Below are 27,175 nucleotides of genomic sequence, written 5' to 3'. Positions count from 1 at the left end.
ACCAATGAATTATACAGTTCCAGCAAAACCTCCCTGCTCTTATATTCTATACCTCGGCTAATAAAGGAAAGATTCCATATGTCTTCTTAACCACCTTATCGACCTGTCCTGCTGCCTTCAGGGATCTGTGGATATTCACTCCAAGGTCCCTCACTTCCTCTACACTTCTTAGTATTTTCCCATTAATCGTGTATTCCTTTGACTGTTTGACCTCCCCAAATGCATCACCTCACACTTCTCCGGGTTGAATTCCATTTGTCACTTTTCTGCCCATCTGATCAGACTATCAATATCTTCCTGCAACCTACAGCTATCCTCCTCGCTATCTACCGAACAGACAATCTTTGTGTCATCTGCAGACATCTTGATCATGCCCCTACATTTACATCCAAATCGTTTATACCACAAAAAGCAGAGGACCCAGTACTGAGCCTTGCAGAACGTCACTGGAAGCAGCCCTCCAGTCACAAAAACACCCGTTAACAATTACCCTTTCTTTCCTGCCACTGAGCCAATTTTGTATCCACCTTGTTGCATTTTCCTGGTTCCCATGGGATTTTATGTTTTTAACCAGTCTGCCATGTTGCACCTTGTCAAAAGCCTTGCTAAAATCCATGTAGACCACATCAACTGCACTACCCTCATCTATCTTCATTGTTACTTCAAAAAATTCGATCAAGTTGGTCAAACAAGATCTTCCCTTAACAAATCCATGCTGACTATCCTTGATTAACCTGTGCCTTTTTAAGTGACAGTTTATCCTGTCTCTCAGAATTGATTCCAATAATTTGCCCTCTACTGAGGTTAGACTGACTGGCCTGTAATTATTTGATCTATCCCTCGTTCCCTTTTTAAACAGAAGTACAACGTTAGCAGTTCTCCAAATCTCCGCACCACACCTGTATCCAATGAGGACTGGAAAATGCTGGTCAGACCTTCCACTATTTCCTCTCTCGCTTCTTTTGACAGCCTGCGGTACATTTCATCCGGCCCTGGTGATTTATCAACTTTCAAGGATGCTAATCCCATTAACACTTCCTCTCTCCCTCTGTTTATCACATTCAGTACTTCACACCCCTCTTCCTTAACTACACTGTCTGCATCGTCCCCCTCCTTTGTGAAGACAGATGCAAAGTATTCATTACGAACAATACCAACATCTTCTGCCCCTACACACAGGCTACCTTTTTGGTACTTTACGGGCCCTACTCTCTCCTTAGTTACCCTCTTACTCTTAATGTATTCATAAAACATCTTTTCATCCACATTGATTTTGCTTACTAATATTCTTTCTTGCCCGCTCTTTGCTTTCCTGATTTCCTTTTTGATATCACCCCTCCACTTTCTCTGCTCCTCTCGGCTTTCTGTAGTATTGAGTTCTCAGTGTCGGACATAAGCTGTCCTTTACTGCCTTATCTTACCCTGTAAGCTCCTTGACATCCATGGGGCTCTAGATTTGGCCGTCTCACCCTTTTTCTTTGTGGAAACATATTTACTCTGAACCCCTCGAATCTCCCCTTTGAATGCCTCCTACTGCTCTGACACTGATTTACCGTCAAGTGGCATTTTCCAGTCCACTTTTGCTAAATCACTCCTCAGTTTAGTAAAATTGGCCTTGCCCCAATTGAGAACTCTTAACTCCTGTTCTATCTCTGTCCTTTTCCATAATTGTGTTAAGACTGACTGAATTGTGATCACAACCACCAAAATGCTCTCCCACTGCCACTCCTTCCACCTGTCCAGCTTCATTTCCTAAAACTAAGTCCAAAACTGCGCCCTCTCTAGTTGGACTTGCTACATACTGGCCAAAAAGGTTCTCCTGAATGCACCTCAAGAATTCTGCTCCCTCAATTCCTTTCACACTAAAACTATCCCAGTTAATATTGGGTTAGTTAAAATCCCCTTCTATTACTGCCCTATTGTTCTTCTCAGAGATTTGCTTACATATCTGCTCTTCTATCTCCCTCTGACTGGGGGTCTATAGTACACTCCCAGCAGTGTGATTGCCCTTTTTTTGTTCCTTAGCTCAATCCATATGGCCTCATTTGATGCACCTTCCAACATATCAGCACTTCTCACAGCTGTAGTAGTTTAATTGAACAGAATTGCCACTTCCCCTCCTTTCTTATCCCCCTCCCTATCATGTCTGAAAGCTCTGTAACCAGGAACATTGAGCTGCCATTCCTAGTCCAGTCCTCACTGCAGCATCATCTTGTGAAGGGCTCAGCAGACCACAACAATCCTGGAGACCCTTGCTGGGGCATATGGAAGGGCATCTCCATATCCATCAAACCACTGGAACCTCATATTGAACCAGCCAATGGCTTGCTCTATTGTTGTCCTGGTCGTGTCATGGCTCCAGCTGTACCTCTCCTGTGCCTCTGTGGTAGGGTTCCTCCCTCGTCTTCCTGTCCCCTGTCAAGCCATGTTTCTGTAATAGCTATGATATCATTCTGCCATGTGTCTATCTGTGCCCTCAGCTCATCTGCTTTATTTGCTATACTCCTATCATTGAAATAGATACTCTTGAGCACTGCCAAACTTTTTAAAAATTTTCTAACCTTTGTTTTCTCTGTCTTCTAGACTCCTCCATTAATTTTCTGCCCTCCATTTTTATTTCTGATTTTCTCCTGACTGAGTCTACCCTCAGGTCTCCATCTCCCTGCCAAACTAGTTTAAACCCTCCCCAATAACACTTGCAAGGGACTAAGTCTGGCCTGTACAGGCCCCATCTCCCCCAGAATCCGTCCCAATGTCCCAAGAAGCTAAAGCCCTCCCTTCTGCACCATCTTTCCAGCCACGCATTCAGCTGTCTTATCCTTCTATTTCTATACTCACTTGCGTGTAGCACTGGGAGTAATCCGGAGATGACTACTTTTGAGGTCCTGCATGCTCATTTCTTAACTAGCCCCCTAAATTCTGACTGCAGAACCACATCCTTCTTCCTACCTATGTCGTTTGTCCCGATGTGGAACACGACTGCTGGCTGTTCACCCTCCCCCTTCAGGATGCTCTGCAGCTGCTCAGTGACATTCTTGACCCTGGAACCAGGGAGGCGACTCACCATCCTGGATTCACGTCTTAATGTGCAAGAGCATCATGCAAGCCTGTGTCAGGTATCCAGCTAGCTGCCATGACTTTCATCTTTGAGTCTCATCTACCACAGGTTTCTCTCCACCAAACAGCCTCAGTGGTTGGTTCCCTGGAAAACGAGGGAGACCCAATCAAGACCTGGTTACTAACCCCAGTAAGGAACCCTACCACAGAGGCACAGGAGAGGTACAGCTGGAGCATGACGCCACCAGGACAACAATAGAGCAGGCCATTTGCTGACTCGAGATGAGGTTCCAGTGGTTTGATGGATTTGGTGATGCCCTTCCATATGCCCCAGCAAGGGTCTCCAGGATTGTTGTGGTCTGCTGAGCCCTTCACAAGATGCTGCTGCAGTGAGGACTGGGCTGACCAAGAAGAAGGTGGAAAGCATCCTGAATCGTCTGAGGAGGAGGGGGAGCACATCAGGCTGGTACCTGTAGCTGTACACCTGGCTGCTGGAGAAGCCCACAACAAACTCATTGAGGCACGCTTCAGTTGAAAAGTATGCTTGAGGCATTGCAAGCTTTCCATCAAGGTCCCTATTCGACTCACACTCCCCACCCAACAAACCTCCTTACTATAGTCACCCTGCCAACCATCACAGTCACACCCTTGGAGGTAGGCTGCTTGTTCCCCTGCTCTGACATATGAGATGCTCATGGTGGACATCCTCTGGGTTTTGGAGCCTCTGAAGGCCTCGCCAGATACTGCCCCACCTACATCTGTGCAGGGGCAGACTCAGTCATCGGGACAGGAGGCCACTTGTCTAAGGGAAGGAGGGCAAGGGCTGAGAAGTGGGTGCGCCTTGAGAAGATCTCCCACTGCCTTATGCCGTTTCTCCATCTTCCCTCTTGGGGCCCACCTGCATTCCCTAGCTAACCAAGAGCAATAGAGCACTTGGCTGCATGTGAGCGTGACGTTAAGCCACCTAGGCAATGCTTTGTTTGATTCTCTGTAAACTGGCAGCCAGAGTGCATAGACAATGAAACGGTATTCCAATTGTGGTCCACCCAATGTCCTGTATATATTCACTATTACCTCCTTGCATGTATAATTAGTGCCCCTGTATTTAGGACTCAGTTTGCCACTTTACTATTTTTATGGTCTTTTCTACCTGAAACCTTTTTAGAGATCTGGCTTTAGATCTTTCTGTTCCTCTGTATATTGAGAATTTTTATCTTGGGGTATGTTTCCATTCTCTCTTCTTTTATCAAAAATATACTAACTGAATTTCCCACATTTCAGCAGTTCACTAGAGTGTTCCTCATAGTTTACCAATTCTCTAATTCATATCATTTGCAAATTTTGATATTCTTTAATGCTTAAGTCCAGATCATTAATGTTCACATACGATGTGAACCTATTCATCAACACTTTCTCGACAAAATTGTAATGGGCACGCCAGGAAGACCAATTTAAAACATTGATCTCATTCTTCACTTTTATTTTATTTTTATTACAGACTGAAGCTGAGCTTGCAAGAAATTTTCCTGGAAAGCGAGTGTCCAGTTCAAACAATACTCCTATTCCTCGCCTGCCGTCCAATCCCTCAAGAGTAGATCGTTTAATTGTTGATCAGTTACGTGAACAAGCTAGGGTACGTTTGGTCTTACTAGTGTTTGTTTTGTGTTTAATTTCTTTACCACAATTTGTTTTTGTTGTTTTGCCTATTCTCTCAGGCCTTAATTACGCAGTAGAACATTAACATACCATTTCAAATTACTTTGTTCACTTTCTTAAAAAGTATGTTTATTTTAAATAATTCTGTTAAAATAGGCACAAAGGGATATCAGATACATACTAAGCATTTGTTAATGTACATTGTAATTTCAAGGCCTTCGATTCTACTCAATCACACACTATTATGCAGTCGAAAGGATAGGGAAGCAACCTGATTATAGACCACTCCTATTGCCTCTTTGAACTGGGTATGAAAAAAAAACCTTCGGTAATACCAAAATATTTTCTGCATTCATTTTTTTCCTTTCTTTTCTGTGGCCACAGAACTGTAGAATTATGGGCCCAAATTTATTAGTTCCTGTAGTACAATTTGTTCCCCTGCTCTGACATACGAGAGGCTCATGATGGACATCCTCTGGGTTTTGGAGCCTCTAACGGCCTCGCCAAAGACTGCCCCACCTACATCTGTGCAGGGGCAGACTTGTTCATCAGGGCAGGAGGCCACTTGTGTGGCTCTGTCTGAGGGAAGGAGGGCAAGGAATTTGGATTTTGTTTTTTTCTCTTCCCTGATCTCCCTGGATCATGTAGGAGGAAAGCCAGGCAAACTGCTGAGATATCTGCTAAAACAACTGAGGTAGATACTAGGAGATATGAGAGGTTGTCTTAGTGATGACTCTCCATTTTCTTTTTCCCCCAACATCTGTGCTTCTTTCATCTTTGTAATTTTGCAAATAGGCACTTCCGTTAATCTCTAGCACTTACAATTCTTTTGTAAGAATCCCATGTTGAACTGTATACTATAGTGTAGCAATTTATCTTGGACCTTTCTGCTGCAGTGCTTTTCCTTGGAATACTAATATCTACAATCTTGCTCTTTAGTTGATTGGAAAGGATGTTTCCTCTTGTGGGTGAGTCCAGAACTAGGGGGTACTATTTTAAAATTCGGGGTTGCCCTTTTAGGACAGAGATGAGGAGAAATTTTTTTCTCTGAGGGTTGTGTGACTTTGGAACTCTCTGCCTCAGAAGGTGGTGAAGGCAGGGTCATTGAATATTTTTAAGGCGGAGGTAGATAGATTCTTGTTAGGCAAGGGAATCAAAGGTTATCGGGGGTAGATTGGAGTGTAGAATTTGAAACACAAACAGATAAGCCATGATCTTATTGAATGGCGGAGCAGGCTTGAGGGGCCGGATGATCTACTTCTCCTAATTCGTATGTTCGTATGAAAATAATATGATACTAGGAGCATCTTTATCACTAACAAATAGTGATAAAGGTGAAAAATTCACATCAAGGGTTTCGGCAAATTCAATCAAATTCTAATGCAGATTTTTTATTTAACTTCATTTTGGTGACTGAATTGTTTTGTTAAATGCACCATTTTATTTATCAAAATATATGTACATATTTTTATGCTAAATGTTAAATTTTATTACAGTTTTCACTTGATCACTGAGCTGCGAACAGAGCTTCCTCATTCCTGTAGGCTTTGAAGAAAAGCTGCGAATGCCAACTATGCTTATTATAAGTTATTATATCATTTATACACTTCTGTCCCCTTCTCAGCAAAATGATTAAGTAATATTATTATTGGGAATTTTAGATTTTTATTCTGTACATAGAGTTTTACTTAAACTTTATTCTCAGAGTGAAATACCTGCAAAAACATGAAGGACTTTCATCCGACATGTTTTTGGAAGCACTTTATACTTGTGTCATACCATAGCCTTCAAGTACATGCTTGTTAGTAAGTCTCAGCACAATCATCTAACAGGTCTTAAAAAAATATTCGTGAGTGACCTTGCATTTGTGATTATTTTAAAGGGAGCTATCAGTACTCAATGGTACCCTGAGTCATTTATTTAATGATTTAGAATGTTGGTTAGAGGGAAACTGGGAGAAGATATTTTGTAGAGCTGTTCCCATCTTATGACGTTATGAGAGAGATGAAACTGTGAACACCAAAAATAAGAACTAAAAATAGGTAATGCTGAAAATATATGGCAAGTCCATCTGCATTAGAAAAGAGGCTTTACCTAAGTGAGAGACTTTGTCAGAATTGTTATCCTCATCAGTCTGACAAAGGGCCCCACCAGGAACAACTTGTCTTTTTCCTCTTTCTTTAGATCCTCATGCACCTGCAGTATATTTCTAACATTCTCTGCTCTTATTGTGAATAGCTCAGTGAATTATAGGGGAGGGGGGAAGAAGTCCTTCAGGGCCTGTTTCAGTGCTGTATCTCTAAATAAATAAAATAAATAAATAAGATCAATGCTCTGGAGACATGGGTTCGAATCCCACCATGGCAGATGGTGAATTTGAATTCAATTAATAAATCTGGAATTAAAGGCTAGTCTAGTGGTGAAACAATTGTCGATTGTTGTAAAAACACATCTGGTTCACTGATGTCCTTTAGAAAATCTGCCATCCTTATCTGTCTGGCCCACATGTGATTCCAGACCCACAGCAATGTGGCTGACTCTTAAATTTCCTCTGAAATGGCCTAGCAAGCCATTCAGTTGCATCAAACGGCTACAAAGTCTAAGAAAAGGAATGAAACCAGATGGACCACCTGGCAGCGAGCTAGGCACCGGAAACGACAACGGCAAACCCAGCCCTGTCGACCCTGCAAAGTCCTCCTTACTAACATCTGGGGGCTTGTGCCAAAATTTGGAGAGCTGCCCTACAGACTGGTCAAGCAACAGCATGACATAGTCATATTCATGGATTCATACCTTGCAATGTCCCAGACACCACCATCCACCAGCAGGACAGAGCCACCAGAGGTGGCAGCACAGCGGTACACAGTCGGGAGGGAGTTGCCCTGGAGCCCTCAACATTGACTCTAACCCCATGAAGTCTCATGGCATCAAGTCAAACATGGGCAAGGAAACCTCCTGCTGGTTACCACCGACCTCCCCCCCTCCCCCCCCCACCCTGGCTGATGAATCGGTGATTCTCGATGTTGAACGCCAACTGGAAGAAGCACTGGGGGTAGCAAGGGCACAACATGTACTCTGGGTGGGGTACTTCAATGTCCCTCACCAAGAGTAGCTCAGGAGCACCACTACTAACTGAGATGGCTGAGTCCTAAAGGACATAGCTGCTAGATTGGGCCTGCGGCAGGTGGTGAGGGAACCAACAAGAGGGAAAAAATGACTTGACCTCATCCTCACCAATCTACCTGTTGCAGATGCATCTGTCCATGACAGTATTGGTAGGAGTGACCACCGCACAGTCCTTGTGCAGACGAAGTTCCATCTTCACATTGAGGGTACCCACCATCGTGTTGTGTGGCACAACCACTGTGCGAAATGGGATAGATTTTGAACAGAAAATTGAGGAACCCAGATAGAGTGGACAGGAAGGACCTGTTTCCCCTAGCAGAGAGGCAATTACCAGGGGCACAGATTTAAGGTGATTGGTCAAAGAATTAGAGGGGACATGAGGAAAAACTTTTTCACCCAGAGAATGGTGGGTGGCTGGGAATTCATTGCCCAGATTGGGCAGAAACCCACAACTCATTTAAAAGGTACCTGGATCTACACCTGAAGTGTTGCAACCTGCAAGGCTATGGACCAGGTCTTGGAAGGTGGGATTAGAATAGGTGGCTAGTTTTTTCAGCTGGCGCAGACACAATGGGCTGAATGGCCTCTTTCTGTGCCATATCTCTTCTATGGTTTCAGCAGACCTAGCAACTCAAAACTGGGCATTTTTGAGACACTGGGCCATCAGCAGCAGCAGAATTGTATTCAACCATAATCAGTAACCTCATGGCCCAGTGTATTCTACCATTACCATCAAGCCAGGATACCAACCCAGGTTCAATGAAGAGTGCAGGAGTGCATGTCAGGAGCAGGATCAGGCATACCTAAAAATGAGGTATCAGCCTGGTAAAGCTACAACATAGGACTACTTGCATGCCAAGCAGCAGAAGAAGCATGCCATTAGTTAGGGCTAAGCGATCCCACAACTAACGAATCAGATCTAAGCTCTGCTGTCTTGCCACATCCAGTCGTGAATGGTGGTGGACAAGTAAACAACTGATAGGAAGAGGAGGCTCCACAAATATCCCCATCCTCAACGATGGAGGAGCCCAGCACATCAGTGCAAAAGACAAGGCTGAAGTATTTGATCCACCTTCAGCCAGAAGTGCCGAGTGGCTGATCCATCTCAGCCTCCTCCTGAGTTCCCCAGCATCACAGATGTAAACTTCAGCCAATCCGATTTACTCCAAGTGATATCAAGAAACGGCTTAAGGCACTGGATACTGCAAAGGCTATGGGGCCTGACAACATTCCGGCAATGTTACTGAAGACTTGTGCTCCAGAACTAGCCACACCCCTAGCCTGTTCCAGTACAGCTACAACACTGGCATCTAATTAGCATTGTGGAAAATTGCCCAGGTATATCCTGTGCACAAAAAGCAGGACAGGTTCAATCCGGCCAATTACCGCCCTATCAGTCCTCTCTTGATCATCAGCAAAGTGATGGAAGGCTTCGTCTACAGTGCTATCAAGCAGCACTTGCTCAGCAATAACCTGTTCAGTGACGCTCAGTTTGGGTTCTGCCAGGGTTACTCAACTGCTGACCTCATTATAGCGTTGGTCCAAACAAAAGAGTTAAACTCCAGAGGTGAGGTGAGAGTGACTGTCTTTGACATCAACATAGCATTTGACCGAGTATGGCATCAAGGAGCCCTAGCCAACTAGAGTCAATGGGAATCAGGGGGAAAACTGTTCACTGGTTGGAGTCATACCTAGCACAAAATAAGATGATTGTGGTTGTTGGAGGTTAGATCATCTCAGTTCTTGGACATCACTGCAGGTGTTCTGTGGTTGGTGTCCTCGGCTCAACCATCTTTGGCTGCTTCATCAATGACCTTCCCTCAATCATAAGGTCAGAAATGGGGATGTTCGCTGACGTTTGCACAAAGTTCACCATTTGCGGCTCCTCAGATACTGAAGCAGCCCATGTCAATATGCAGCAAGACCTGGACAACATCCAGGCTTGGGCTGAAAAGTAGTAAGTAACATTTGTGCCACACAAGTGCCATGCAATGACCATCTCAAACAAGAGAGTATCTGACCATCCCCGCTTGACATTCAGTGGCATTACCATCGCTGAATCCCCCACTATCAACATCCTGGGGGTTACCATTGATCAGAAACTGAACTGGAGTAGCCATATAAATGCTGTGGCTACGGGAGCGGGTCAGAGGCTGGGAATTCTGCGGCGAGTAACTCGCCTCCTGTCTCCCCAATGCCTGCCCACCATCTATAAGGCACAAATCAGGAGTGTGGTGGAATATTCTCCACTTGCCTGGATGGGTGCAGCTCCAACAGCGCTCAAGAAGCTCAACACCATCCAGGACAAAGTCCACTTGATTGGCAGCCCATCTATTCCCCTCAACCTTCACTCCCTCCATCATTGACGCACAGTGGCAGCAGCGTTTACCATCTACAAGATGAACTGCAGCAACTCACCAAGGCTCCTTTGACAGCACCTTCCAAACCCATGACCTCTACCGCCTAGGAGGACAAGGGCAGCAGATGAATGGAAACCACCACCACCAGCAGGTTCCCCTCCAAGCCACACATCATTCTCACTTGGAACGATATTCCCATTCCTTCACTGTCGCTGGGTCAAAATCCTGGAACTGCCTTCCCAACAGCATCGTTGGTGTATCTACATTCCAAAGACGGTTCGAGAAGGCAGCTCACCACCACTTTAAGATTAATTAGGGATGGACAATAAATGCTGCCCTAGCCAGCAATGCCCACATCCCACGGCCGAATATGTGTAAGTTTTGGAACATTTGTGACCATTTAACCACAAGAAGAAGTTGGAAAAAAGTTGCTTTTAAATGTTGGATTTTTTAATCAAAATGGTTGAAATGATAATGCAAAAGATTTTATGGGGGTTCCGCATTGAACAGAAAAACAAACGTACAGTGAAGCCTGTAAGTTAGAAACACGGGACTTTCGAACATATGCATTAGGAGCAGGAGTAGGCCCCTCAAGCCTGCTCTGCCATTCATGGTTGATCTGATTGTAACCACAACTCCACATTCCTGCCTACCCCGATAACCTTTCACCCCCTTGCTTATCAAGAATCTATCTTCCTCTGCCTTAAAAATATTTAAAGACTTTGCTTCCACTGCCTTTTGAGGAAGAGAGTTCCAAAGACACTCAAACCTCTGAAAGAAAATGATTTCTCCTCCTCTCTGTCTTAAATGGGTGACCCCTTATTTTTAAATCGTGACCCCTAGCTTTAGATTCTCCCACAAGGGAAAACATCCTTTCCACATCCACCCTGGCAAGACCCCTCAGGATCTTATGTTTCAATCAAGTCACCTCTTACTCTCCTAAACTCCAGCGGATACAAGCCTAGCCTGTCTAACTTTTCCTCATAAGACAACCCGCTCATTTCAGGTTCTAGTCTAGTAAACCTTCTCTGAACTGCGTCCAATGCATTTACATCGTTCCTTAAATAAGGAGACCAATACTGTACACAGTATTCCAGATGTGGTCTCACCAATGCCCTGTATAACTGAAGCATAACCTCCCTACTTTTGTATTAATTCCCCTCGCAATAAACGATAACATTCTATTAGCTTGCCTAATAACTTGCTGAACCTGCATATTAACCTTTTGCGATTCATGCACTGGGACATCTAGATTCCTCTGGATCTCACAGCTGTGCAATCTCTCACCATTTAGATGATATGCTTTTTTATTCTTCCTCCACTGGAACACTGCAACAATCCCAGGACAGAGATGTGGGCATGAGAGCAGGGGGGAGTGTTGAAATGGCCAGCAACCAGAAGCTTGGGGTCATGCTTTTGGACTGCAAAGTGGTCACCCAGTCTGCGTTTAGTCTCCCCAGTGTAGAGGAGACCACATTGTGAGCATCGAATATTGCCGGACTGAACATTGAGTTCAATAATTTCAGAGCATGATGGGTTCCCCTTTTTATTTTTAGTTCTTTTTTTCCTTTTTTATGTGTTTATTTTATTTTAGTTTGTGTCTACTGTGCCTACCCACTTTTTTCATGTTTGTGCTTAGGGCCAGGCTGTTCAGTTTTCTGTTCATTAACACCTTCTCTGTACTAACGCTTTGTCTTTCAGCACACCATTAACATCCCGTTTGCCTTTGTTCCATGACCATCTGGTCAGTTATTCTGTGTGACCTTGTCCTATCAACAGCTCTTTTGTTATCTCTTGCCCCACCCCCACTTGACTTACTTAAAAGCTTTTACATTTCTAATATTTGCCAGTTCTGATGAAGGGTCACTGACCTGAAACGTTAACTCTCCTCTCCAGATGCTGCCAGACCTGCTGAGTATTTCCAGCATTTATTGTCTTTATTTCATATTTCCAGCATCTGCAGTATTTTGCTTTTATTCTAGTATAGCCTGCTCTCTGGTTGGCTCCAGAACATTCTGTTCTAAGAAACTATCCCAAAAACATTCTGTGAACTCCTCATCTAGGCTACCTATGCCCATCTGATTCTTCCAGTCTATATGTAGATTAAAATCCCTCATGATTATTGCTGTACCTTTCTGACAAGCTCCCATTATTTCTTCCCTTATACTCTGTCCTACCATATGATTACTGTTAGGGGACCTGTACACCACTCCCACAAGTGACTTCTTACCTTTATCATTTCTCATCTCTATCCAAACTGCTTCTACACCCTGGTTTCCTGAACTTAGGTCATCCCTCTCTAATGTGCTAATACCATCATTAATTAACAGAGCCAATCCTCCACTTGTGCCTAGTTTCCTGTCCTTCCTACAAGTCATGTCCCTTTCAATATTCAGGTCCCAATCTATGTCATCCTGCAGCCATGCCTCTGTAATGGCTATCAGATTGTACTTGTTTAATCAGTTTTGTTTCGAATGTTATGTGCATTCAGATACAGAGCCTTTAGATTTGTCCTTTTATTTTGGTAACATCTAGTCTTGACTGCTGATTTACTCTTAGACTTGTACTCTCTATCCCTTCTTGTCACTGTCTGTTTATTATTTCCCATACTAATACCTTTCTCTCTTGCCTTGTCTCTACTCTTTGATTTATCGCATCTTCCCAAATTTGATCCCACTATTTAGTTTAAAACCCTCTCTACTTCCCTAGTTATGTGGCTCGCTAGAACACCAGCCCCAGCACAGTACTTAGTGGTTATAGTAATGGACTAGTAACCCAGAGGTCATGCGTTCAAATCTCACCATGGCAAATTGTGAATTTTAACTTGATCGATTTGATAATTTTTGGACTGGCACCAGGAAGTAATAATCTTGATAATAAAAACATCCATGCACCTCACACTTGTTATTGGATTTATATAATGCCTTTCACAACCACTGGAAGTTTCAAAGTGCTTTATGAAGCCAATGAAGTACTTTTGGTGTCGTCACTGCTGTAATGTCAGAAACGCAGTAGCCAATTTGTGCACAGAAAACTTGTACAGATAGCAATGAGATAGTGACCAGTCCTGTTTTAGTTGTGTTGATTGAGGGATAAATATTGGCCAGAGCACTAGGGATAACTCCGCTGCTCCTCTTCACAATTGTGCCATGGGATCTTCTGCATCCACATGAGAAGGCAGATGGAGCCTCAGTTTAGCATCTCATCTGAAAGACGACACCTCCGACATCGAGCCCAAGCCGGCTCTCCACAGACCTCTGCAGTCAGTCCCACTACCTGGCTCAATACCCATAGCCCTGCAAGTCTATTTCTGTCAGGTGGCCACCCAACTTTTGATGTCATTGATCGTCTCCACTTCCACCACCCTCGTGAACAGCGGGTTCTAGGCCATTACCACCCGCTGCAAAAAAAAAAGTGCTTCCTCACATTTGCCCTGCATCTTTTGCACAAAACTTTCAATCTCTGTCCCCTGGTCCTGAGGGCGGGTGGGAGAGAACGGGACTCACACACACACTCAGCACGTGGAGAGGTGGGGGGGAGAGGGGTCAAGGTCTCTCCTGAAAGATGGGCATCTATCCAGAATAATCTGCTTCACTACATCAATTATGCAAGCAAGAACAATGCCAGCTATGTTACTAAATCGGTTTTCAATATAGTGATGAGAAAGTAAGTCAATAAGTTAGTCTTCTCATTTAAAGCTTCTTCGTGAAAATGCACATTTGTTGTTGTTTTTATTAGTAAGATAAATTTTTAATGCCTTTATCTTTTGAAATTTGCTCTCCGGCCCTCTGGGCTGAGCAAAACTCGTAATGCGGCCCTCCCCCCGAAAAGGTTGGACAACCCTGATTTAGTTCATATTGTCTCTCATTCTTCCTACCAAGATGTATCACTTAACACTTCTCTTTATTAAATTTCATCTGCGATTTATCTGCCCATTTTACCAGTCTGTCTACATATTCCTGAAGTCTGTCACTATCCTTCTTATTGTTTTACTACATTTTGAAGTTTCAAATTTATGCCATCTATTCCCAAGTCCACGCCATTAATATATTTTTTAAAATTGCAATGGTCCTAGTCCTGCAATTTTGTATCCATATTGCCACTGTCCCTTCAATTTTGCTAATATATCTATTATGTTGTACTTTGTCAAACATCTGTTGAAAGCCAATATACATAACATAGAGTCATAATCATACTACCCTCATCAACCTTCTCTGTTACTTCATCAATGAACTTGATCAAGTTAGTCAAACAAGTTTTGCCTTGAACTAATCTGTGCTGACTTTCACTTATTTACTCATATTTTTCCAAATGCCTGTTAATTTTGTTCCTGATTATTGTCTCTAAACATTGCCCCACCACCAATGTTAGGCTGACTGTAGTTTTTGGGTTTATTGCTCTCCCCTTTTTTAAACAGGGTTGTAACATTTGCAGTCCTCTGGCACCACCATGTCATCAAAGGAGGATTGGAAGATTATGGCCAGAGCCTCTGCAATTTTGTCTCAAACTTTCAGCAAGTTAACCAAATTCTTCTATTTCACCTGTTCATTTCTTCACGCTCTAATGTTCTCCATGTGTGTAATCCTTTCCATGTAGTGCTTGACAGTGATTTGGATGAATTTCCACAGAAATCTGTTGAAATGTTTTTTTTTTTAACTCATTTGTTGGATGGTAAGTCTAGCACTTACTACCCACCCCTAATTGCCCTTGAAAAGGTGGTGGTGAGCTAATTCTTGAACCACTGCAATCCATGTGATGTAGGTACACCCACAGTGCTATTAAGGAGGGAGTACCAGGTTTTTCATCCAGTAACAGTGAAGAAATGGCGATACAGTTCCAGGTCAGGATGGTGTGTGACTTGGAGGGGAACTTGCAGGTGGCGATGTTCCCATACTGTTGAAGGAGGCTCGAGTTGCTGCAGTGCATTTTGTAGATGGTACATACTGCTGCCACTTTGCGCCAGTGGTAGAGGGAGTGAATGTTTAAGATGTGAATGGGGTGCCGATCAAGTGGGCTGCTCTGTCCTGGGTGGTATTGAGCTTTAGTGTACTGTTGGAGCTACACTCATCCAGGCAAGTGGAGAGTATTCCATCACACTCTTAACTTATGCCTTGTAGATGGTGGACAAGCTTTGGGGAGTCAGGAGATGAGTTACTCGCTGCAGAATTCCCAGCCTCTGACCTGCCCTTGTAGCCACAGTATTTGTATGGCTGGTCCAATTAAGTTTCTGGTCAGTGGACAAAAGAGCTGAATTCCAGAGGTGAAGTGAGAGTGACTGCCCTTGACATCAAGGCAGCATTTGACCCAGTGTGGCATCAAGGAGCCTTAACAAAATTGAAGTCAACGGGAATCAAGGGGAAAACTCTCCACTGGTTTGAATCATACCTAGCACAAAGGAAGATGGTTGTGGTTGTTGGAGGCCCCAGGATATAGCCTCAGGAGTTCTTCTGTGGAAACGTCCTGGGCCCAACCATCTTCAGCTGTTTCATCAAGACCTTCCCTCCAACATAAGGTCATATGTGGGGATATTTGCTGATGCTTGCACAGCGTTCAGTACCAATTGCAACATCTCAGACACTGAAGCAGTCCGTGCCCGCATGCAACAAGAAAGACATGGACAACTTTCAGGTTTGTGCTGGTATGTGGCAAGTAACATTCATTACACAAGTGCCAGACAATGACCATCTCCAACGAGAGAATCTAACCATCTTCTCTTGACGTTCAACAACATTACCATTGCTGAACTCCCCACCATCAACATCCTGGGGGTTACCCCTTGTCTCAGTATTGACGACCATGAAACTACCAGATTGTTGTAAAAACACATCTGGTTCATTAATATCCTTCAGAGAAGGAAATCTGCCGTCCTGACCTAATCTGGCCTACATGTGACTCAAGACACACAGCAATGTGGTTGGCTCTTAACTGCCCTCTGAAATGGTCTAGCAAGCCACTCAGTTATATCAAACTGCTACAGAAAAATTAAAGAATAAAAAACCCTGGTGGAGCATTCGGCATCAACCTAGGCACTGGAGTGGCAATGATTGTATTTTCCAAGTTACTTTTTGAGAATTGGAGATCAAAGAGGAATTTCATGTACCTATCATTGCAGTGGTTAGCATAGTTACGTTCGCCTGTAAGAAAATTGTCTTTTTAGCTAATGTTTGATTTGAATGGCAGGTCTTGACTTTGCTTGGCAAAATGGAACGTCTCCGAAGTTCTCCTGTTCATGCTAATATATCTTCAACTCTCAATTGCCATTTGGAAGCCATCCATTTCACACAAGCACGTCGTAAAGATGAAATAATTAATGCTGCAAATCGTCAGAGACAAGGAGCACCTCGCTACAATGATGACAAGGGTAAGCAGTTGCTAATATATTCGCTTCTGGTGTATGTGATGAGTGGAATTTAAGCAAAAGAGAATTGACTTCTGTTGTTTAAAATAGCCTTTATTCAGTTTCCCATACAAATAGGACATCACTGTCACCCCATTTGGCACATCATCTAAGAATCTAATCCTCTAAGAAACATTGGCTCTGATAGTCCTCCCGTTACAACTTTGGGCATATCAAAAGCTAAGGTATTCTTATGGTTAGCTCATAAAGCACTATAAAATAGACAGACTGTTAGTTAACAGCTTTCTAGTCAGTAATAAAAATACAATATAAAATGTATTTACTATTCCCCTACAGCATGTAAATGTTGGACCAAGAAGTTTTCTACACGTGAAAGTGCACTAAATATGTGTTGATATTTGAATGTATTGACTGATCCCTTAAGAACTGTCTTGCTCTCTGTCATTTAGCCACTGTGATGTATACTGATCTTGTCCAGAGTTAGCTTTGAGTTAGTTCTCTTACTTTCTACGACAGTGTATTCATTGCCTGTTTCTGTTTACAGATGTTTTGGCTCTGGCAGCTGCCATAAAGGATTTAACTATGTCAACACGCAAGGCTCGTACAGCCCTCTGGTGTGGACTGCAGATGACCTTGCCAAAAAGTTCTCTGGGCACACTAGTCAAACAAGTTGAAATTGAAAAAGCACTAAAGGAGCTGTGTCAAGGGGGTGCTGTCAAAAATGAAGACAAAAGATTCACTGAAGAGAAAATGCTGGGGAAGCCTGAATCTGACCATGCTGGATATGCAGCAATAAAGATAGAAGGTGATTGTAAGAGAGAAGGGTGTTGAAAAAATGATAGCTTAAAATGCAGCTGTTGTTCTGTTTTGTGAATTCTGCTATGGAATGTTTCGAACTGTGGATGAAGTGTTTAAAGGAGTTTTGCAGTATCTGTTGCATTGTGTGAACTTCTAGGATTAATGATGAGCCACATGTGTTTAAAAAATAGTTTCCCTAAATTTGAAATTAACTTGGTAATCTGAATGGTAAGGGCAAGTTGTATATCTGAGAAGAGAGAGGAAGAGTGATGTGGAAAGAAGTTAATTGCTTATCAATTTCTGAAAACCTGAAAAGTGACATTTGATCTCAGTACAGTATGAAAATATCATATTTGATAACCACTTCTGTGAAATCCTGGTGCTGTAATGGGCTAATTCTGCTGCATCAGGATATTGGCCAATTTATTTCTGTTTGAAACTGGCTTTGGTATATGTTAATATCATCAGATAGTAACCATGCTGTTCAGGAGATTGCACCAAATCTTGTGTGGAAGAAAAGAGAAACCAAATAATTGTTTTTTTCCCCCTTACTGCTGAAACAAGAATTCAGATTTTAGTGAATGAGGTGAAAAATATTGAGCTGCTGTGACAATACTAAGGGAATACAGTATTGTTTGCAGTTTTATGTAGCACCCATTTTGGCCTGATTTTGTCATATTTGAGACCTGTAAAGAATTCCAGTCATTTACCTTTTTTATTTTCCAAACTACAATATAATTTCTACTGAGTTGAATTTATTCAAAAATCCAATGAAGTGTGTTCTTTTATGCTTTGCAATTATGTAGAATATTAATTACTTAAGATTATGAAAAATTATTAGAAATTGAAAAAATGTTCAGTCCTGATGAGGTTTAATAACTGTCATTAGACCTGTCTAACTGAGGCTTAACACACAATAAGACCAATTGTAATACTGAATTTTGCAAAAAAAAAGCAATGGCACTGAAGTGCACGATTTATATATTCAATGGGCTATTTATTTTCCCATTCTAGCTGAAATTCTATGCATTGTTATAGAATTTGTCACAACCTTCTCTTTTATTAATTACTTGTTATATACCCTGGTCAAATCCTAGATTTAGTTTAGGTCTGAAACTTTGGAGCAGTACTGTCCACTTTCCATTGTATTGTGATACTGATCATAATAAGGAGGTTTGAAGAAGTTTGGAAAAACAAGATTGGAATCTTATATTTGTACATTTTTTTTAAAACTGTCTAGATAATTGAGTACTTTCAATTACTTATAATTTAAATGTTATCTTTTAACTCTATTTTGTAGTCACATGACTAAATCAGATTGTAATGATAGATTAAATCCTCAGAACCAAAAACAGGGCTATTTCAAAAAAGAGTACTTGCCTTTCCAATAAGCTAACAAGATTGTCATATCTCACTGGTTGGTTATGGTGTTGCAAAGTTACAATAAGATATATTTAACAATTCTGTTTGAAATTATTTGCTAAAAAAATACACTGTTATGTGCCTGTGCATCCAAGAACAATTTACTTAATTATGTCAAGCACTTAAAAACAGTCATCCAGTTTTTAACTTGGTGAGTGAGTAGGTTTCTTTTCTCAGATGAACAAACTGAAAGAATTGTACATGCAACCCTATATGTGTGTTTCATACCTCAAACATTTAAACGTACATCATAACTTTTATTAGCCTTTGAGCTCACTTCACAAACAGGTATGTTTATGTGTTTGGACTCCAGAAAAGGTAGAGAGGTTGTAAAGAACGATATTTTCACGTAACGTGTGATTGTGGTTAACAGCCCATGAACCAAACCAGTGCAGTATTTACAGCTATTTCATGATTAAAGTTCTTCTAGAATGCACATATTCCAGAAAAGAAAATATATTTTCTGTTTTTAAGCTTTGTTAGTTATATAACATTACACCTCTTGAGGTAATGATTCATGATACTATGGACATTCATGGTCCATGATATCTTGTCCATGTGCATATGAGCTACTTAACTAACTGCAGAACTATTGCAGTCAAGTTTGATCCTGTACTTAACTAGAATCTACACATACACCTCCAGTAACAGTCACTAGGTAGCAATCAGCTGTGCACTATACATTTGTTAGCTTTTCTAATTTCACAAGTACCACATATGCCAAATGGATTCAGAAGAAAAAAAATCACTATACAAATGAAATTTTCATCAAAAAAGTTTCTCTCAGTTCATGAACATGAATCTTCATTAAGTAGTAGCATGTTAACCACAAGTAAAATTCGGTAGCATCTTAACTGACATTCTTTCCCTCATTGACCATATATTTCATCATGGTGTGCTTCACAAGTTGCAGCATTTCTGCTGGCTTCTGTAGAGTGCAGTGATCAGCTATGGAATCTGAAGACCAGATTTTTCCAATTATTTTTATTTTAAATGCAAGTTGACTGGAGTACTGTCTCTCAGAAGAAAAAGTGAATGTGTAATATCTGAATATGCATTATGTTAAACACTGTGTTTGGGGTGGGCGGGGGAAACAAGAATCTTGCTAAATGTACCGCCATCTTTTGTCTGTATCATCCTTTCCCCTACCCATATCCCAACAGCGGTGAGAACGAGCATCGAATTGAAATCCTAGCAGTAACACCCATCTCCTTTCACCAATAATGAAAAAACCTTTTTCCAATTTGTCTTAAGGATTTTACAGGAGAATTCCTTAAAAATTGCTTTTGATTCAGCAAAGTAACAGTTTTGTTGCTGTAATGTAATATTGAATAATGCAAATCAGCAGACTTTACTGAAAATTGATTTTAAAAACTTAAAAATGAATAGGCATTAAAACTATTTTACTTTTTGTTAAAACAACGAATTGTCCTTAGTGCATGTGGGGAGAGGATTTTCTGTTTGCTCTTAGAAAAGTTGTAGGTGTATTCTTTATAAATTTGTTTGCTGTTACAAATAGCATTCACAAGGAATCTTACCTACTTGACTCATCTCTATTTTTAAAAAAAAACTTTTTCTAGTGTCCTGGTAGATGACCAATTTAATGATTGCCTTGTTTGCACGCTTTGCTAGACAAGGTAAAAAAAAAAATCCAAGTTAAGGCATTCCACACTAAAGTGTAAAGCACTTGTTGAAGCAAACTTTAAACCACACTTGGTGTCATAATGCAAATTAGGCCAATATTAAATGAATCTCTTGAATAAGATGTTGGGCAAAAGTGACTAATGGCATGTTATTGCACTGTGCTATCAATAAGAGGCATTTGAACTGCCCTAGTTTGGAACCCATGCTCCCAATCTAAACAGTTGTTTTTCCTTGCATTAATGTATATCTACTCAAAAAAAAAAATCATGTTTTGTAATACCTGGGTTGATGAGGCTGTTGAATTAGAAAACTGGTGACAACTTTCATTTATCTATATATTAAGGTCTAGGCAACAGAGCTAGGTGCAGATCTAGGAATAAAAGTTTTACTTGCTCATTTGAAAAATGTATCCACCAGAATCCTTTAGATGGGTTACTGTTGGGTGCTTAATTTGAATTGGTCTGTTGAGGGATTTACTATAATTATAAACTGCTCCACTGAGGAGGAATAATCCAACGTGTTTAGCCTGATATTTCCCATAGTGCAATGTTTGTAATGTAGTCATCATCACTGCATTTCAGAACTAAAAGACTGAATGAGTATGAGTGCTACATAACTGAGTAATTTCATTTTAAGTCTGTAATTTGTATAAAAAATTGAGGAAAAGAATTGTTACTCAGGATTAGTTCTTAGATTTACTAACCCTCTGTGGTGGGGAAATAAAAGTAGTACCTATATTTGATGTAGCATGCACTTAATGAAGACAAAATTGATTTTTTTTTGTAATATCAGTTTAAGGGATTATAATCGTTAAAGCATTCCATATATTTATTTTAATATTGATTCAATTTTAATTTAAATTCAGATTTAGTATCTAATGTACTGTATTAATGATTATTCTTGCCAAACCTTCCTAATAATCAGATTAACTGTTTACTCAGGAAATATATATTTAATATTTAGTTTTTTGGGTTGTATGTGCAAAGTATTTTTCACAAATCTAACTATGTACAGTACTAGGTTACCAAAGCTATTTTTGTTTAACTTGATTTATTTCTAGAATTCTGGAATCATTTTGTGACTGTAGAGACATTCTATTACATTAAGCTAGTCATATGCTAGTTTTCATACTTGGGCTTAGACAATCTGAAATCTTGCATTTTAAAGCTTTGTGAATGTAGAGAAGGATTAAGATATTTATAGGACTATTAACATAGGTCAAAAATTGTTTTTTCCTCCATGTTACACTAAACACTTTTGCCAATTTAATGCTTTTAACGAAAATTACCATGTGATCTTATTTTTGGAAAAATGGTATTATAAACCAGGTAGTATTCATAGTTTGTATTTGGAAAGATTGGCTCAGGGAGGAATCTCTTTGGGACGATGCTAACTATGAGATTATATTTGAAGGCAAAATAATAGCACCCACGGAAATTACATTAGTTCTGCATAAGCATAAAATTATAAAAATAAAAAGGCAGCATTGACAGTCTTTGGATTTAATTATATTGAGATCTACAATTACAAGCAACCAACAATCAATTGAAATGAACAAGAAATGATGGTCTGAATAGCTTCCCAAATATGATTTCGTATTACATTTTCACTTTAAAAGATTCTTGTATGGAATGCATATTATTTCTAGATCTTTAAACTTCATTTCATAGGCAGTTAGCATATGCAAATTGAGTTTTGATTTAAATATTTTTACATTTGTTAAATGTATCTGTAGTCTAATTAAACCACCAGTATTAACACTTTCAGAATAGAATTGCATTTCATACATCTTTCTTTCACAAAACTGCAGTATAGAGCTTTTTAGATATGTTCATACAAGAAAATGTAACAATGCATACGGACACAAGCATTAACTATTTGTAGACCATTTTGTATTAGAACAAATTAATTAATAAACTATAAATGTATAAATTGATGTTTGCTTACGAAAGAGTAGTGACTGCACTCCAAAAGTAATTCATTGTTGGGATGACCTGAAGTCATTGTAGGATCTATATAAATACAAGTTAGTTTTTTTTTATATCACTAAGATGTGTAACACTCCACTGTAAGAAGTTGAATATTGGTATCATATTTTTGATTATGAAACCTGGTTAACAAATTAGTGCTGAGTTAATAATACTTTTTAACTTTGAAAATTGAAGGGAAATAATAAATGCTCTGTAGCTTCCCGTCAACAAAGTTTACTTAATCCAAATGATTTGTTCATCTGTATCATTTGAGAGCAGCTTTATCTTCTGACTAAATGGTGATACAAAGTGAGTTTGAGCGTTTAGGCTTTTGTTAAGCTCTCATAACTTAATATTTACTAATGCAGTCAACTCTAGTTTAACTAAAGAGCACATCATTTCATTGGTTATGTTGAAAAGAAGTACTGTAGTAATGGAATTGCTGAAATGTGAAAATACAGTTTTTCATAGATTTTATTCTAGTCAAAAACCCATGATTTGTGTGCAACCAGTATTAATTGCCAGTTTTAAAGATTTACTTGCATTTATATAGCGTCTTTCATGACCTCAGGCACTTTACAGTCAATGAAGTACTTTGAAGTGTTGTCACTATTATAGAAAATGCAGCAGCCAGATCCGATAAACAACAATGTGACAATGACCAGATAATGTTGATAAGGCATAAACATTGGCCAGAACACTAGACCTAACTCACCTGATCTTCAAATAGTACCACTGGTTCTTTTACGACCACCAGAGAGCAGATGGGCCTCAGTTTATGCCCCATCTGAAAGTCAGCACCTCTGACAGTGCAACATTCCCTCAGTACTGCACTGGAGTGTTAGCCTAGATTTTTGTGCTCAAGTCAGCGGAGTGGGACTTGAACCCACTACCTTCTGACTCAGAGGCAAGAGTGGTACTAACTGAACCACAGCTTCAAAGGCATTTTGTCATTAAGTAGCTGTTTTAAGATTGATGTTAGATGCTAATAAAACACAGCTGTCATCATTTGACTTACACTATATAAATATGGTATGAGATCAGACTATGTATGTTTTAATACTTTTTAGATTGCCTTTATATTTGACCATGCTCCAAAAATGCAGTCAACCTTCAAAACACTGATAAAATTACTTTCCTAAACCACCTTGGTCCTCCCACCCCATAACAAATAAAACCAAAACTATGCAATTTGCAGCTTACGTTCTGTACAGATTGTTGGTTTGCTAATGAAACAAAATGCCTTTTTAAAATATTAAATAAGTAACTCTTACAACTATTTCACTGCTGAGCTCTTGAATTTCTGCTCTTGTATAAATTGTGTAGGGAAGCATTCTATGTTGGGGACTTGATTTCCTATTGAAGGAATATCATTTGCATTTATTTGATGTACCATGAATACAGGTCTTCTCCCCCCACCCTCCCCCCACCCCCGGGTCAGTAGTTAGGAAGAATTGGGCTAATAATAAAATATTCAATCTTGCCAGGATTTTTTTCTTTTTATTATATTTATGGTATCCACTCATAGCAATTCCTAATTCAACAATGGAAAAAAAAACAAACATCTCAAAATTATGTGTTGGTTGGAATACATTTGCCAGCCCATTTATTTTAGTTGACAGAAAATCATGGGCTTTCATTCACAGACGTGGGAACTTTACCATCCAGTCTTCAGTGAAAGTTTGTAGTCACATTAATATTATAGACTACGCACATCCAAAGTGCACTTATATTTCAGTTTCTTCAATATAAATCAATACTGTAGAGCACTTCCATTCTGAATTGCCTAATTTTTTATGTATTTAAATTTACTTGTGACTCACTAATTTCGGATCATTGAAGGAGAGAAAGTTTCCAGTTGGAAAGTGAATTTTGGAAATCACAAATTGAATTTGTTGAAACATTCCAGAATATATTCATCTCTACAAAAGAATGAATACATTTTGCCTTTCTGATTAGCATGGCCCACATGTAACTTTACAACCTTTATGAATTTATAAAGGAAAATGGTTTGCAGTCAAAATCCACAGTAATCAGTGCTGCCTTTTTATAATTTAGATTGCAACATGCCTTTGTATAATAGGTTTACAGTTCTCATTTTTGGTATAAATTTTATGGAAATAGTTTGCTACAGATTTTAATAAAGCATTAAAACCGTACACACATTTAAATGTACGGCAATGTGACCTACATAACGAAGGGAATAAAAGATGATTTGCTCGTGCATTTTTGAAAATCTTAGATTTTGTTTACACAAATTTATTTTTGTAGCCATACTGGATTGTGCTCTAGTAATGAATGTATTGGGCATTGTAGATTATTTTTTGGGTTATATATGTTAATTTGTATTCATGGTGTGTGTAATCTTTCTAAATCATTTTGATGTGTATTTTAAATATGGTAATGTGCCTTTTACTGATTATATTTTCTTTCAAATGGTGAACTATGTATGTTGGATTCAGCAGCTTTATAATTGCACTTGTTATTACTGGTAGTTAAAATATTGTTAGTTTCTGCTAGCAGTTCACAAAGTCAGTTATATAATGTATGACAATGTGTAGCATGCTAATTTCTTTAAATGTATTTGTATTAGTCTGGCTCAGTAAAAGGCATGAGGCACTGTTGCTTAATGGTACCGTTGTGAAATCAATCAGCATTTGCTGGTATTTAATGGCATGGAATGTAACTTATGCAATAATCGACAAACTGTATTCTCATCAAATGAAGAGTATGTTATCCATAATGTCAGTGTGAAATTTGCTAACAACTTAATAGTTTTTAGGTGCTAGAATGTCATGAAGCGCTTATATACTTTTCCTTTTCTTAGTTCTGACTGTGAATTTGTTCATTAAACAATAAGGGGTTAACTCTCAACACTTTTCTGCCCCAATTGAAAACTTAAAAGCATTCATGGTACTTCAGTGTTTCCAAGTTTTTTAATGTCATATGCTTAATCATGTCTTTTGCCTTGATCACCAATGTTAGATTAAATACAACATACAGGAAATTTGGTTTGCCTGAGGAAAGATAGGTTTACCCCACAAATAACATCTAATTTATATATAGGGCAAATTAATTATCATAATTTGTTAGCTTTGCATCAACAAAGGGGAACAATTTTCAAAAGCCAAATAATTTGAGCTTTGAATAGTTAATCTTTTCTCTGCACTTTCCTTGGGCGATGTAGTCTTCAGCCAATGCAACTAATTGTTTTTTTAAATGGCATTTTTATTTAAATTGTTTTAGCCAGAGACAAACAGGAAATGAGCATGTTTCTAAATCACTGGATTTCTGAAATACCTATATGGTTTGCATATAATAGGAATTCCATTGTTTTCTTAAGGTAGAGGGGTACAGAGACTTAAGACCAATGTGCAATTGCAGACTTCTCTTGTGAGAGTGAGGTTTTAGAAAAGATGGTCATGATATCTGCTTTTACAGGACAACAGTGTTTACTAGAAGATGCTGTCATTTACTGGATATAATGGGAAGAAAATAACCTATATTGCTGCTGTATAAATGTTATGGCAAAAGTTTGATATTTTAGTTCCTGTTGACAGAATCATGTGGTTGGGTTGCTCTACTCTAGAAATGTTCCACAGATGTACAACATGTGGTCTGATCTAAGTTCAGTTATTACTTATCTCAAAAGAAAGGACAAAGACTGAAAATATTGATCACAGACTTTCAGAGGAGAAGTCAGCAATTCACATTGTGTAGATCAATCATAAAGTTCTGTTAATGAATGCCGTTTAATTATAATTGTACTGTCTTTGTGAATCACTTAAAACAATGCTCTTTTGTTACAAATGTTGCTGAATTCAGTCTTGCTAACAATTAAATTATTGTTTATTGCAGTCAGCCATGGCTTTCAAATGCTGAGTTATTTTAATGTTACAGTTTATATTTAACTGGGACGTGTAACAGCTTTGGAGCTCTGTTTAAAAATTGAAAATTAGCACATTACCGGAAAAAATAAAAGTTTAAATTAGTTGTTAACCTTTTTGATTGTTTTTATTCTTGGGTATGAAACTTGCATTTCCTGCAAATACAAAGCAGAAGGCTTTAAACTTTAAACAAACTTTAAACTTTAAACAAAGTTACATTTTTGAAAACTGGATATTTTCACTTTAGAGGACCACTATCAGTGTTCACTTCAGTTTATAATGTATTTTGAATTGTCAGATTGACAGTCTTTTCACCAGTGCTTTTTAACAGGTGGTCTGTGAGCATTTCTGAGGTTTCTAGTTCCTATTTATACTATTTGAAAGCAAATTCAAACACATGTATTCTTTCCAACAACCATTGACTACATTCTTGAGAATCTGAAAGGAGCAGTATACTGAGTTAACTGAAAAGGCTACAGCAGGGACCCAGCTGTCTGGAGTTTGGAAAACTGATGGAATGTACTGCACAGATAGAAAACCTTAATGTAGTAGTTTGATAATCTCTGAACCTCTAAGGAAAACAACCCCAGATTCTCCAATATATCCACATAACTGAAGTCCATCAACCCTGGAACCATTTGCATAAATCTTTTCTGAATACTCTCTTAAAGCCTTCACATCCTTCCTAAAGTGCGGTTGAGGACCAAACCGTGTCTTAAAGGTTCACCATAACTGCCTTGCTTTTGTACTCTCAGCCTCTATTTATAAAAACCCAGGATCCCATATACCTTTTTAATTGCTTTCTTAAACTGTCCTGCCACCTTGAATGATTTGTGCACATATACCCCCAGGTCTCTGTTCCTGCATCCTCTTTACCCTTGTACCCTTTATTTTATA

General features: G+C 39.6%; 1 protein-coding gene across 5 annotated transcripts in view; it reads left to right on the top strand.

The window, feature by feature from the left end:
- The window catches only part of LOC137350555 (meiosis-specific coiled-coil domain-containing protein MEIOC-like), a 131,320-nt gene extending 104,930 nt beyond the window's left edge, over positions 1-26,390 (top strand). For 4 of the 5 annotated variants that reach the window (XM_068015214.1, XM_068015217.1, XM_068015225.1 and 1 more), the window contains 3 exons: positions 4,556-4,690; positions 16,380-16,560; positions 17,102-26,390. In XM_068015214.1, the coding sequence (XP_067871315.1) occupies positions 4,556-4,690; positions 16,380-16,560; positions 17,102-17,388 (603 nt within the window). In that variant the 3' untranslated portion in view covers positions 17,389-26,390. Of the gene's footprint in view, positions 1-4,555; positions 4,691-16,379; positions 16,561-17,101 lie in introns of those variants that run through there. The other variant, XR_010969455.1, reaches the window with a different exon arrangement.
- The last annotated feature ends 785 nt before the right edge of the window (positions 26,391-27,175 follow it).

The sequence above is a fragment of the Heterodontus francisci genome, chromosome 2, assembly GCF_036365525.1.
Source record: "Heterodontus francisci isolate sHetFra1 chromosome 2, sHetFra1.hap1, whole genome shotgun sequence".
Classification (NCBI taxonomy): domain Eukaryota; kingdom Metazoa; phylum Chordata; class Chondrichthyes; order Heterodontiformes; family Heterodontidae; genus Heterodontus; species Heterodontus francisci.
Note: the sequence above shows the minus strand (reverse complement) of the source record. Positions and strands in the feature narration are given on the sequence as shown.